This window comes from Thermobia domestica, chromosome 5 (assembly GCF_964235325.1).
Source record: "Thermobia domestica chromosome 5, izTheDome1.hap1.1, whole genome shotgun sequence".
Lineage (NCBI taxonomy): Eukaryota > Metazoa > Arthropoda > Insecta > Zygentoma > Lepismatidae > Thermobia > Thermobia domestica.
In genome coordinates, this window is record NC_137458.1 from 239,779,574 (window position 1) to 239,794,651 (window position 15,078).

Consider the following 15,078-nt stretch of genomic DNA (forward strand, 5'->3'; position numbering starts at 1 on the left):
ATGAGAACTTGAAATTAGGAATTTCGTATTTTTGCCTTAAGATTTTTGTACAATCCGCGGCAAAAAACCTGCAACATGAGCATATAAGTTTATTGTGAAATGACGAAGTCTTTTGCTCCGAAATAAGTGTGCACGGGAGGAGGCCGAGGTTTATCCTGGCGTGATTCGTTCCACTTAGACGTTATGTTCATTCCTTGTGCTGTTAGGCGTAGTTTCACAATAAACTTACATCCTCATGTTGCAGGTTTTTTGCCGCGGATTGTACATTTCTACGTATCTCCAAATCATCAGTCATAAACAGGTTCTTAAAATTGTTGGTAATCGTGGATTTAAGAAGCGAATGCTTATATTCACAACCAAAAAGGAAATTCTGTGTAAGTTTTTGAAAAACAGTGAAATATGAAAAACTTGGTAAGTTCAATTATAATTTTAGAAATTAAAATCACAATAGGAGTTTTTGTGAAGTGTCCCATAAATTTGCAGCTTATTGACACTTCTAAAACATTTTGGTGGCCTTTGTGAAAATATATGCAGGGTGTTTCAAAACAACACCGACAACGTTTGGGAGGTGATTCCTGACACCAAGATAAGACAAAAAGTATAGACCAACCTGGGTGCACAAATGCTTCCTTTCGGAGTTATAGGCTGCCGAAAACGTTTAAAAATGAACTTTAAGGGTCCATAGCTCCAAACCTATGGGACCTACCGTAGTCGGGCCAAGACTTTACTAAGGAACTAATATGTGCTCTATCCAAAAACACATGCTTCAGAATCCTGGAGTACTTCCGCAACAATTGTTATAAAGATAGTTAGTGAGTACTTTAGATTATATGAACGTAACCAAACTGCCTGTACAAAAATTGTTGCGTGAGTACCTTAGGATTCTGAAACATGTATTTTTGGATATAGCACATATTAGTTCCTAAGTAAAGTCTTGACCCGACTGCGGTAGGTCCCATAGTTTTAGAGCTATGGACCTTTAAAGTTTATATTTTCATGTTTTCGGCAGCCTATAACCCAGAAAGGAAGCATTTGTGCATCCAGGTTGGTCTATACTTTTCGTTTTATTTTGGTGTCAGGAATCACTTCCCAAACGTTGTCGGTGTTGTTTTGAAACACCCTGTATATGCTTATATGCATGCTTATATATAAGACGCTTTATATATATGCGTCTCGTTATTTAATTGGATGCTTTAGATTCTCACTTAACATGTCAATTATGCACCCAATATTCTCTTTGAGTTAACATTTTAAGGAAATAATCGTCTCATGATTCCAAGTATCAACTTAGACTAACGTTGGTAATAATCTGTCATTTAGTAATTGTCGAAATGTTCAGTGGAAACTTCTATTTTCCTCAATGGCGTTTTAAGCATTCACTCTACTGACTATATCTCATATAATCAATCGTTGTAGTATAGATTTTATATATATATATTTTAAAGAGTGGTTGTTAAATGTTTATAAATGGAGGGTTTATGGTTTTTCTAATGTAAAATTCAAAAATACAGTAACATTTTAGAAAGTAGATAGATTAGAGGAATCGCAACTCTCAGAATTGCGAGTGAAAAATTTGTCTATAGCTTCCGCTGTGTTCAAAGTCCAAACTGATATCGAAAATAGGACAGATTTCACATTTAAACTTTTGACATTGAGAGCAGAAGTTAAAAGAAGTTCATTCAAGGGTCCAATTCTTGCACTACTCACCATAGACTTTTGAGGAGAAGGATCTAAATTTTTAAGTGCAACTTATGCGTCCATAAACACGGCATGTTTAAGACTTAAACGTAATAAATAATAATAATAATAATAATAATAATAATAATAATAATAATAATAATAATAATAATAATAATAATAATAATTATTATTATTATTATTATTATTATTATTATTATTATTATTATTATTATAAAAACTGAAAAGACTTAAATACTATTATGTTTCTTTTTATAGAACCCGAAAGGACTTTACTTCTTGCTGAACGAGGAAGCACGGAGCACAGTGGTGAGGATGAATCATTAGTAGTAGCCCACGAAAAATTTCATTTTATTGGCACAATGAATCCAGGAGGAGACTTCGGGAAGAAAGAGGTAAGGAACTAGAGTTTTTCTTCGTGGTATTTCAATCACTAATTATTTTAGGAAATGTCTATGTATGTAGGTACTAGATCAAAATTAAGTGAAAATATTAATTCATTATTATAGATATTTAAAAATAAACATCCTTTGGTTAAACTTGGATGATTTTCAGTAATTTATGTACATATATAATTCAGGTTAATATTATGAAAGCATTTTCAAAGAACAACAAAATTAAAAATGATACGATGAAAGTTCGAACTGTGATGCATGAAATTAGGAAAGTAAAGTGATGAAGTCTTACGTCTGTAGAATAGGAGATTGCGATCCGTAGCACATGATTATTTTATATTTCCTTTATGAATAAGAGATTAATAGCATAATGTTAATTACTTTCTGTTTTCAAAACTGGCATTACTTATTAATTATTGTTATGCGTATAATATGAAGTGTAAATTATATAGAGAAAATTTGTATTATTATTTTTTTTTTTTCAGTTATCTCCAGCATTGAGAAATAGATTTACAGAAATTTGGTGCACTCCTTGTAAAGAAAGATCAGATTTAATTTCAATAATAGAACACAATATAATGCCTGGACTTTCACTTGGCAATCAAGAAGATGGTAGCTCTGGAATAGGAAATTCAATCATGGACTTTCTGGAATGGTTCAACACTAATGAGTTAGGAAAGAGGTAAATAAATATTATTTTATTATTTATATTATTCTTTAAGTACTTACTAACAGAAGTTAGAAAATGAAAATTGTAAAACACGTTAATAATTCTGTGATTCATGGCTGTGGTACGTTTTGTATTCGAGTGCTTGATGCAAGCATCTTCTAATTGAAAAAGAAGTAAGGAGGCTAAAAAAATGATTGATAATGTCAGAACGTTAGATAAATCTGACATTAAATAACAGTTGATTATTTTACTATTGTATGACGTAAGAAACAACTCCTTTGAAGTTTATCAACCCTTTCCTCATCATATTTCGCCACTGTTCCATTATTTTCAACCAGGAAGTACTGGAATGCAAGCTGTTACAGCCTCGAGTCACAGTACTCGAAAATTGTGTTTCTATAAGGAGTTGCATGTTCTGTAATAGGTGCAATAAAGAACATTACTTATATTAGATACACAGAAAGTTGCCCACAATAAAAATAGTTGACTTTCACTGGCTCTTCCAAACGACGCATTTAACCCCTGTTCCGAAATATTGCTGGGTGCACTGTAGCCTGTACTTGATAATATGTCAGTTAAGCACGATCCGTAGAACAAGGAAGGTAAAAGTGGCAACTTTCTGGGAGGGGTTAATTTGTAGACTTTCCGCTGGCCATTATATTAAGTTAGCAATGGTGAAATTATGGAATTAAGAGAGTTTAATCGTCAGTAAAGCTGGTTTGGAGCTTATTATCTGACAATGTGCCCAACAGGCCCCTGCGATGCGTGGTCGAATGGAAATTGTGAGAGCACGACTCCAGCCATTCGATCACCATATATAGTGCGCGCCATTAGGAAATCGGAAACAAGACAATCTCTTAGTGCAGAGAAGTTTGGCGTACGACACGGTATGTCAAAAGGCATAGTATTCAACATCATCCGGAGGAATCTAGTATTGAGAAGTCATCACAAAGCGCACCGACACAGCCTTAGATATCACCACATCTAGGAGAGGTTCACAAACGCCAGAAAACTGTATGAAACACCTCGTAGGGGTGTACTCTGGATGAAGAGCGACTCTACTTAAATAAGACCAACAGAGTTGGGATTCATTTTCTTCCGTCAAGGAGATCACAAACGCCCTTTTTAAATTTGTGCTACAGTGCAAGGTATATTTTTCCAAGGGATTTGTAATCGTGCCGGGATATTGCAGTCAGGGACGCTTTACTCGTCGAAATGCCTTCCAGTACCGAAGCCAATGCAGGTTACTTCCGGGAGAACGTTATGGACCTGGACACACACATCCTCCATCTGCATGGTGACGAGACCATAAATGTATGCATCCAGATGGACAGGGCCTCCAGTCATACCTCTCGATTATCCTAAGTGTTCTATACAAAGAAGGCAGAAGAGACGGGAATTCGACAGATCCCGTTTTCGGCCATCCGTGTGAAATCCCTGGGTGCCTCACCAGTGGACTATTGTGGGTTTGGGCTTCTTAAACAGGCACTTGTAGGCACTTGCTCGACGCCTTCGTAGATCTTCCAGGATCTTTGGGAAGTTGCGCAAGCGATATGGCAACACATTTAATGTAGAAGTTTGCTACAGTAGAAACTACATTGCCAGGTGATCGTTCAGGCCCGTGGCTGTAACATCAAACACAGTCGGTTGTGGAGAAAAGAACTTCACTAGGTAAATAGTTTTTTTTTTTCGAGTTTTTTTCTTTCTTCCGTTTTCTTTTTTCTTTCTTTCTTCTTCTTTTGTAAAGTTTAAATTCTGTAAATAGTCAGTCATCATTTAACTATAGTATTTTGGTGACCGACTTCTTGCCTTATGTTGAAAAAGTAGCGTTATAACAACCTAAAGTTGTAGGTGTTATTTTTCTAAATTTCTTTCACTACAGTCTCAGCCATTTCTCCAATTTTCACGTTGATGATAAGCGCCAGTTGACGCGGCTGTATCGTAACAGCTCTGCCCAAGGAGGCAACAGGTCTGTGAAAACTATTTGAAAACGGGGCTTGGAAGCACCTAAATTACATGATATGATGTGTACTTTATTTTTCATTTCTTATATTTTATTTTACTATGTTATATTGTATTTTCTAGAATGCGTTTCGTCTACATTATCAATTTAATTTTCAGATGCACTGTTAGCATTAGAGATATTTTGACATGGGTAAATTTTATCAATACGTGTACTGAAGATGGTGGAGAAATACTAGAAGAAACTGACGTGTTGCCAACTATAGATCTTGCAACTGCTTATGTTCACGGAGCTTGTCTGGTATTTTTGGACGGACTAGGAGCTGGAACCACAAGCATGGAAAAGTAAGTTCTTGTTCAAAATGTTTATTTCAATATATTTTTATTGTAGATCTGTTTTTGGTAGTGAATCGAAATTAACAGATGACTTTCATTGAGATCACGTGCTGTAACACGGACACTTTACATTTTGACGATCTGGATGCTGTCAGCTTTGGCTAATAGCATGTTTCAGCACCTGAAAATAAGAGAAATTTGAGTTCCATGTCATTATAACTTCAAAGTTATTCAGTTATGTTAAATCTGATTGTACCATTGAGTTTCACTTAAAATTCTAACTCTGTTTCATACATCAACCCCCTTCCCATTTCAACAGCAAGTTGGTGGCCGTTCACTTGATACGCAACATAAAGATTGCCCCTTGGCTTAAGATGTTCCTACAACTAACAATTCTGGCTATCTATACTCGCTTTCATTTTATAAGAGATGGAAAGGGACTTTTAACTCACCCTATACCATTGAATGTGCTTTCATTAAATCATTCAAAATCACCTGTTAAAAAAGTTCCGAGACTGCATTAATGAAAACTAGAGACAGCTTAAGATGAAAGTTCTAATGCTTCAGATGTTGTACATAGTCTTTCCCCTGTGGAATACAACACACAGAACGTTCACATAACCATATGAAACTATCAAAGAAAGAAGAAAAAAAAACCCTTATTGCATGTCACTGTGACTTGAATGTCGGTTATGTTGTCGACATATGAAGTTTGATTTTGGGGAATTAAAAAGAGTCACTTGGCGCCAAATCTTGTGAATGAGAACTGTCTCTTGGTTTGAAACATTCTGCATGACTTAAAAAGTTATCATCATAAGCCTTTTTGCTAGGTTCGAATGTTTCCGTAGCCGTTTTCCCGAATAAAACGTGAAATCGAATCACTACTTGTTGCTCCACTGTAATTCCGTGACAAACAACGTTGACCCACGACCCTCACACATCTACTAATTTACATTGACTGATCGAACGTACTTCTATTGTTTATATTTGTTAATTCAAACTGCCATCGTAGTTACAGCGCTGACTTTGCTTATATGCCGAAAACGAAAACAGTCTCCGAAATTTTATTGAAAAACGGTGTATAAATAAAAATTCAACTTGAAGCATAATCATTTATAAATATACTACACATATACTACAAATATGCTACACATTTGTTTAATAATCATTAATTAAATTTCTTTGAGTAACGGCCGATGAGTGAATGGTATCAACTCTTGATAGGAGTAGCAACATTAAGCAGTAAGTGATGTCAAACTTACTTTGTGCTATAATTTAAACTTACTTGATCTTGTAAACATATTACAGATATTTGTAGATCAAGTATTCAATATAAATAAAGTTGCTACCAACATACAGTGTGATCCCCTTTTTAGAACTAATCTAGAATGTAACTAAGAATTTTGTTACAACAGCCTCAAAATCAGATATTCATAATCATAAATGTAATGGAAGGTAGCATGCTTAAATTCGGAAAGAAACGAAATCTTCCCAAATAAAGACTGGTTACAGCCACTCCAATTTTGTTTCTCTTCTTTCCACCAAAACGTAAAATTGAGCACAAGAGTACAAGAATTGTTTAACCTCTTTGCCGGAAGTCCTGAACATCAACTCTTATCTTCATGAAGAAAAAATACAAATATTAAGAAGAAAATTGTGTAAAATTGTCCTATGAATATTGATTTTAACTTCTATAGATTGTAAAATATCACGGCGATTTGGTTTTATTTTGAACAACAATAATGCAGAACTGTCAAAAACTTGAGCACTTGGTTTTAGTCCTGGCGTCGACCAACATCATTCAGTTTTCACATGATTTGATCAAGTTGATTAAGTAGCAAAATATACAGTGGTAGTAACTAAAAAATAAATAAATACACAGAAGTAGTAGTTGCAAAAATTAACATACTATAATGCTTACACTGACCAAATGGAACATTACACCCGGATATGAATACCTTTGGAAACCTGTGAAGCTTTGTGAGGGGAAAAAAAAAGTTCAAAAAGAACTTTATTACATCCAGACGCCAGTTAATTTGTTGACATTATTATTATCTACTCCACAAACATCAACCTGAAGAGGAAGTGTACAAACTAGTACCAAGTATGCCACACATATTGCAGGCCTTGATCAAAAATGAAGGGTTCATACGAGATACTGATTGTGATTGCCATAAGTATTGTCAGGCCCGTATTTAGGTAAGTGCTGTTCTGTGCTCAAGCACAGAGTGGCAGAATTTATGGGAGGCAAAATTTTGGATTCCTTTTAAAGATTCACAATAAAAAAATAATATTTAAAAGTAGCAACCCACAGAGTCCCGCGCAAGCGCGAGAAAATATGTCAGTGTGTTTAATTCGCTCTAATTACAGTAGTTACTAATTAGCTAGCTTATCTGATAATTTTTAGAAATTCATCCTCTCCCAAGCGGTGCGGATGAACTTGGAACATCATGAAAGCTGATACCGTTAAACTCAGCGACCTCGAAAACTATGAGTTCAACACTAATATCTGTCTTTTTCAATTACTTTTAAAATCTCAACCCCTCCCTGGAGAGTGGAGTATGACCTTAAAGTTGAATTTGCTTTAAAACTGTCACTATTCATCTCATCGATCCCAAAAACTATGAATTCAACTCTAATATTGGTCGTTTTCGATTATTTTAAAAAATTCTCCCATGTTATTCTTTAGCTGGTACGTTTGCAAAATTATGGCTTGTTTCCTTGTTTTTGAGACATAAGTTTGTGCGCGGGGGGGGGGGGGGGGAGATTATTATTAGCACAGGGGCGCACAATATATAAATACGGGCCTGGGTATTGTTGTTGAGTTTGTCGGTAGATGTCAGTACAAATATGATTTATTGTGCATCATAATTATATTTTGTATATTATTATAAGAGTAAGAACACATGCAGATGGAATATGAAGATGGCGGAGAAATGTGGCTTTCTTTATACTGTCGTCTTATACATAAAACGTTACTGAACAGGTTACTGAACAGGTATGATTGGATTAAAACACAAACTCAATAAACATTCATGATTTGAATATATCTGTATAGTTTGTGAAGTCTATTCCTTTTTCTCTCAGAAAACAGAATTTCAAAATAGACGATTATTTTGATCCTTTGGAGTACATTTTCAGGAAATAAGTCTTCGTTGAGTTTGTTTTTACTATTCGGAACGCATCAATTAGTGAGAAAATACATAATATGTGCTATAGATCCAAGTAATGCATTTATTTTTTGCACGTGTTTTTGTTTTGCTCAATGTTTTTATATATAACTATTAACATTCATATATATGTGTAATTGATATGTAATTTTCGTTTAGTACAAGTACCATTAAGAAGATGCAGGAATCAGCAGTAGCGTATCTTGTTCGACAGATGGAGAGGGTGATCGGGCAAAAACCAAGTATTGATATTATTCTGAGTGTAAGAGCTAAAGTCAACGTGCATAACTCCGAAGATACGTTTGGTATTAGTCCATTCTTTATTAAGAAAGGTAAGTGATTAAATTAAGTAGATTCCAACATTGAGTGAACTTTTTAAGATCAGTTGGACAGTTCAATAGTGGCCGCTTTAAGATGCGTAGTGCTTATATATAACATGCTTGTGTATGTTGTCTTTTACCAGTGATTTGATACAATAGAAGTATTGAGACGTCGGTTTGTGTTACAATTAAGGAATGTAGCATTCTCTAATACGAGAGATCGTACCATTAACGGAGTCCTAAATTACCATCTTAATGTTTGTTTTATACATGAGCTATACGCATAAAGTAATTTATTATCATTAAGAAACGAGTTTCGATTTTAGTGTGTTCTTTAAAAGTGAACTAGATTTGTATGTTTCGTATATATAATATTCTGTGTATGATTTAGTAGAGACGCTGATTGGAGACAGAATGTCATGTCATGTGTAGAGATAACATTGATCTGGTTTCAGATGAGAATATAGTCCTTATGGATTATCCAGTTCTTGACGATATTGGTCAGTCATTTTCCTCGCATTCTTCTGCTGGTCACTTTGTAGCGACTGTGTTTACTTGATATCCACTAATGATTATTGGCATAGGGTAACTAATAGAGAGTAGATTGAAGTAGACGGTGGGCAAATTTAAATGTAGGGTCGACTTAAGAGCCTTAAGATTCATAATGTTTGACTGTGTACATATTGTGGCTTCACTACTTGTTCTGATGTGTGTGTGTTTGAATATCTAAACATAAGTTTTTGTATAAAATTAAATGCTGAAATGGTAGCCAATATTATAATACTTAATATAATTCCCACGTACAGTGTTGTGCTTTCAGAATTTTCAGGTTACGAATCTTGGATTGTGAGAAGTTAGAATGTCCACGTGCACATTTATGTAATGAAGGAATTTTCGTTACATAAAATTGCAATATCAGCGTCTTTGTCAGAGAAACAATAAAACTTAATTTCTTCAACGAAAATTTAACATAATACTGACCTTTATAAATTATGATGTTTTGTGAAACCTGAGAGATGTGTAATAAATAGATTTTTTTTTTCATACAAGTTAACATCTCCATCATTGAAATGTGTGATATTGATTTATTACTGAATCGTATCCTAAGTGGTACTTACAGTACTAGTTCACAAAATAAACTGTTTAAAAGAAAATTATTGTGTGAATCTTAAGTGTATAAGTACGTAACGAAAGCTATATAATTTAGGACCTATGAAGACTAACTTGGCATCCCAGGAATTCACATTCTGTGCTCCTACCACTGCCATCAACACCATTCGTGTTCTTCGAGCATTGCAATTAAACAAACCAATTATTCTGGAGGGAAGCCCTGGAGTAGGCAAAACAAGTCTCGTCGCTGCCATAGCTAAAGCTGCTGTAGTTAAGTTAGTTAGAATCAACTTATCAGACCAGACGGTAAGTGAAACTGTAAAAGAAATTAGGTTAATAAGCTAGTGATTGTTAGAAAGTAGGGGAGGGGATTTTATTTTAACAGTGGGGATTGTTCAAGAAGCACCGATTCAATTACTGTAGTCAAATATATTTACAAAGGTCGAAAATGGAAATGTAGATATATTGACGGTACTTGTACTGTTACTGTGAGCAGTATTGACAATGGTATACAAATTAAATAATCGGAAATTTAGAAGTGATTTTAAATCGTTTAAAATTGGTTCCCTTGTGAACTTTTAGATTCCATGTATATGTTCTCCACCTTTTTCCCCATTGTCTTTGTTTTTTCTGTTTAAAAGTATTTTGTATTTTCTCGCAAACCTAATAATCTTACTAGACTTTCCTTCGTCCTCATGGTCCTCTTTTCAGGCTAACAATCTGGATCTATTCGAAATTATAATATTATGATAGTAAAATACAATTTTAGGTATCTGCGAGAAGTACAAAAGTTCAGACAATCACGTGGCAGTAACTATGATACCATGTCGGAATTAATAATTCTCTACATCGCTGTGATCTTTGTTTTACCTCAGAGAGAAATCATGCCTGATATTAAAGTGGTGTCATTTGAGTGGATGCTTCATTTCCGGAAAGAGAAAGAAATCGCTCCGTACAATATTAATTGCACTGTGTTCCAAATGAATGCATTGGTAGTGTGTGTGGCGCGTTGTTTGCATCCAGCAGCCTTGTATTTGTTTCCCTCGTAGTCCCAGAAGATGGACTTGAGTTTCCTTGGCTAAACGGTTAGCGTACATGCCTTTGGCGTGGAAAACCCGGGTTCGATTCCCGGTAGGACCTCATTGTTCGGCTCCTACGTTGAGCTGTAAGTTTACGTCTTATATAGCCTTGCTGCTGAAAGGGACGCTAAACTCAAAAATCTGAATCTGAACCAGAAGATGGAGATCATCAAACCTTTTCATCTATTCTCTAATCTAGCTTCTTTTTGCGTCATACATCTTTTCATGGATAATTAACTGGAACGTCCGGTCTTCGCACGGGAAAAGTAGGTTCATGGAAATATTTGAATTCCCATTTCCGCCTTTTGGATACGTATTTCAATGAAAGTTACTGTATTTTGGAGATAAATTTTAAACCCGCCTTTCTTCTTAGGATGCACCCTTTTTCCAAAGTCTCACGATAAAAAACCCAGTTTGAGATAGGTACTAACTGTGTTTCAAAATTCATTTCAAACTGTACAGACATTTTCCTGTGAGCAATCACAAACAGACAAAGTCGATTTTAATGTAAAGAAAAATTACAGAAATTGCCGTCTCTCCTCCTCTAAAAAAAGTTCAGAATTCCGGAACATCTGCCTGCTTATTTATAATGAGGAGTTTGTGTATTCCTCTCCGTAACTCTGCAGGTTCGTGAGATATTGTATTTTTTGCTTAAATTTAAAACATCGTCTATACCCCTTAGATATGCCCTTAAAGTAACATTAAAAACTTAGCTTGAGGTAGAGCTCCTTCGTGGCTAAGCGGTTAGCGAACGCGCCTTTGGCGTGGGAGTCCCGGGTTCAATTCCCGGCGGGAGCTCATGTGGTTCGGATTCCACGTTAATCAGTAGGTCCACGTCTCATATAGCTTCGTTGCTGAGAGGAACGTTAAACTCAAAATCAATTAATTAATCAATCAATTAGCTTGAGGTAGGTACTACGCTCCAAAATGCCATTCAAACTGTTCAGTCTCTTGGTCGTGATGGGATCACAAACAACTGACGAGTTTCCTCATGATTGTGTGGATAGGTATTTGGCGTGGGAGATCCAGGTTCCATTCTCAGTAGGAGCTCATGTGGTTTGGATCCCACATTAAACTATAGGACAACGTCTCATATAGCCTCGCTGCTGAACGGAACGCTAAACTCAAATCCAATTCAATCCAGCAAACAACAACCAACTTTACTTTCGATGTGAAGAAAGAAAATGCGTTCCTTCCTTCCCACTTCAAAAACGCTGGAATACATGTCCCTGTATTTTTAATGAGGTGTTTTTGTACCGAGTTTCGTATCCCTAATTTGACAGGCTCGTGATATACTGTATTATTGACATAAATTTTGACCCCCTACTGTATTATTGACATAAATTTTGACCCCCTCTACCCCCTTAGGATACACATTATAACCAAAGTAACCAGTTAGTACTGGTTCTAAAATTAATTTCAGTGGATGAGCCATTCATCTGTGATGCGATCACAAGCAACAGAAAACTTCACTTATAAACGGGAATTTCCGAAAACGCTGATACATGTATATTCTTTTACTTTTAATGAGGAGTATATATACGAAGTTGCACAAAGGCCAGGTGATAATTATATCCAGCAATTTATTTCAAACGGTTCAGCAGTTTTCCTGTGATACGATTACATACAGAATCAATTTCATTTTTATATATGTAGATGAACAGTCAAACAAAAACTTCTTCATCCAGCTTACAGTAGTCTCACGCTTCTAGTACTACTACTTGTAGGATCTGGAAATAAGTGAACGAACGTAGTGTTTGTCGTGCTGATACTGCATGAAGGTGAAACTAGTATTATGAATTCAAATGAATCTGTAACTCAAATTTCAGCCATAAAACTTCCAGTGGTTATTCTCGCTTGTTGCAGTACCATCGTCTCCACTTTCTCCGCCAGAGTGGTATTAACTGAAGCGAGATCTTCCTGATCTAGGGGCATCGGAAATTGTCACATGCCCAGTTTGCAATTTCTCTCGTTTCAGTTTATCATCATCTGATAGATAGGCTTTCCTCTCCGCACACTGCTTTCATCTCGTTGAGAATTTACTTCGCTCATTTTTCCTGGATATGGAAGAAGCTGATGACGCTCTGTGCCGCAGGTTTGCCGTTCATGACATTTTCGTTGATTTACCAGTAGAAATGAATGAATGGAAAAAAAAAAAAAAAAAAAAAAAAAAAAAAAAAAAAAAAAAAAAAAAAAAAAACTAATACACACATCTGATAGGGTTTTCATTTTTGTTTCCTTGAAGATGTTAGGAATAAGTTCTAGATACCGTCTCGGATAAAGAAAAAAGGAATGTTTAACGGAATCCCGTTATTTTTTTTTTCTCAGTCATGTAATTGACCAAATATCTTTTGTTTAAACGGTTTTGGTTTTAGTCCTGTTTCCTGTCCCTGTTTTTTCAAATTAAAATTTACTGATGTTAACAATTAACTTTCATTTTTGGTCATGCTGCTCTATAATATGAGTTTTACCGTACTGTAGGATGTCTCTGATCTGTTTGGGGCTGATTTACCTGTAGAAGGTGGACAAGGTGGCCAATTTGCATGGAAAGATGGACCATTTCTGCAAGCACTGAAGGCTGGACACTGGGTAGTATTTGATGAGGTTAGTATTTTTTTCTTAGTGTTAGGTTTTGTTCTGGTGAACTTGAAATATATTAACAATTCAAGAAGTCCTATATATATAAACTTAGCTCCTGCTTATGAAATCGCAATCATACGAAATTGACAACTTAATGGCTTTCACAGATAATAATCTAGTTCTCTTTCTTGTAACTAAAATTACTGTTGTTGTTCGATAGGTACCAAAATTAACAAACGTTTATTGAAACAAGCTACGCTCAACTCTACGGTGCAGCTATGCACACAGCTCTTGTTGAGTTTATTTTTCTTTATACATCTTCGGAGCGATTTTAAAACAAAATAAATGAATAGTTTCTATGTAGCGATCTCCGATCTATTTTCACGCGTATGCGTACTTTTTGACGGAAGTCTTCACATAGCAATCGAAATACTTAAAATATACAGATCGTCTCCTCCATCTTGCCCTCTAGTCATCATATCTGTTTGTACAAACACTGTTACAAGTATCACAATACCTAACGAAATTTAAAAAAAAAATATATATATATATATTTGTAATAATTTCCGATATTATAATCATAAAATGCATTCTCTAAAGTTGGAAATATAAAATTCAATATGAAACCTATTGAAAATAGGTGAACTTTTGTTTTCAGTATTTTTAAAAATTCTGCTCCTGAAGTGGGAAAAGGGCAGTTTTTATATTACGTTAATTTCGAATTGTATATTAATAATTCTCAATGTAAGAATCCGCCGGAGTCTCAAGCGTTGAATTCAGTATATAAATTGTACACTCATGTCAAAAATGATTGTCGCATATCTATAACTGTCTTCTTGTAAGAATATAATTTGATAATGATTTTGCAGGGTACTTTTAATACTGACACTATGTGTATAATCGGGAAATATATATTTGTGGTAAATTTCATAAGAAAAGAATTATAAATGCGAAAATTAGAATGAGTAAAACAAAATGTTGCTAAATGGACAAGAAAGTTTTATTTTCGTTTTATTGTTCTTATTTACTGCTCTTCTGACATGAAATTTGTCACATACATGTCTTTGCCGATTATACACATACCAACATTATAAGAAAATACCGGACGAATTCGTTATCAAATTATATTCCCACAACAACATATTTACAGACATGCGACAATAATTTTGGACATGAGTGTACATTAAAATAAACGAACCTGAGTTTAACTTTTTTCTTTCTTTCTTTTCTAATTAACTTTTTTCTTCTCTAATTCTATTCATAAGAGAGAGAAATTTTCTGTAATATAATATCCAATGTTTTTCAACAAATATTTAAAACAGAAGTTCAAAAACCAAATAAACGGAGGAACATTTGTATAAAATTAGAATCTTTATATAAACGCTGAGCATACGAAAATTAGTATACTGTATATTTTGACAGATAGTATGAATAATTCATGTTGGAAGTTATGATTTTACTACAGATGGTTATTCGGTTTATATCGATAAATTAGGAACGCTACTGACACGCTAGAACGACGGTCTGCTGACTTCAGCAGTAGATGCCTGAATGTCGTCAAACGGAACTAAAATAAACCATTACTGGGAAGGGCATATCATGGTCCTTTACCATCTTTTCCCCCATGTGTATTTACTTAAACAGTGTCGGAAGAACGGGTTCACACTCACGGTGACTATTGCAAGAGCTATTGTGGTCCGTTACATAAACTAGCAGCCCGTAGCGAAATACTTGCCCACTATAAACAGAAGGAAAATG

At 34.9% G+C, this 15,078-nt stretch overlaps 1 protein-coding gene across 5 annotated transcripts in view; it reads left to right on the forward strand.

The window, feature by feature from the left end:
• Window positions 1-15,078, forward strand: part of LOC145686490 (midasin-like) — a 536,599-nt gene that overhangs the window by 96,372 nt on the left and 425,149 nt on the right. For all 5 annotated transcript variants that reach the window (XM_081759855.1, XM_081759854.1, XM_081759856.1 and 2 more), the window contains exons 28-33: window positions 1,957-2,093; window positions 2,579-2,775; window positions 4,885-5,070; window positions 8,391-8,563; window positions 9,759-9,967; window positions 13,222-13,344. In XM_081759855.1, coding sequence (XP_081615981.1) covers window positions 1,957-2,093; window positions 2,579-2,775; window positions 4,885-5,070; window positions 8,391-8,563; window positions 9,759-9,967; window positions 13,222-13,344 — 1,025 coding nt within the window. The remainder of the gene's footprint in view (window positions 1-1,956; window positions 2,094-2,578; window positions 2,776-4,884; window positions 5,071-8,390; window positions 8,564-9,758; window positions 9,968-13,221; window positions 13,345-15,078) is intronic.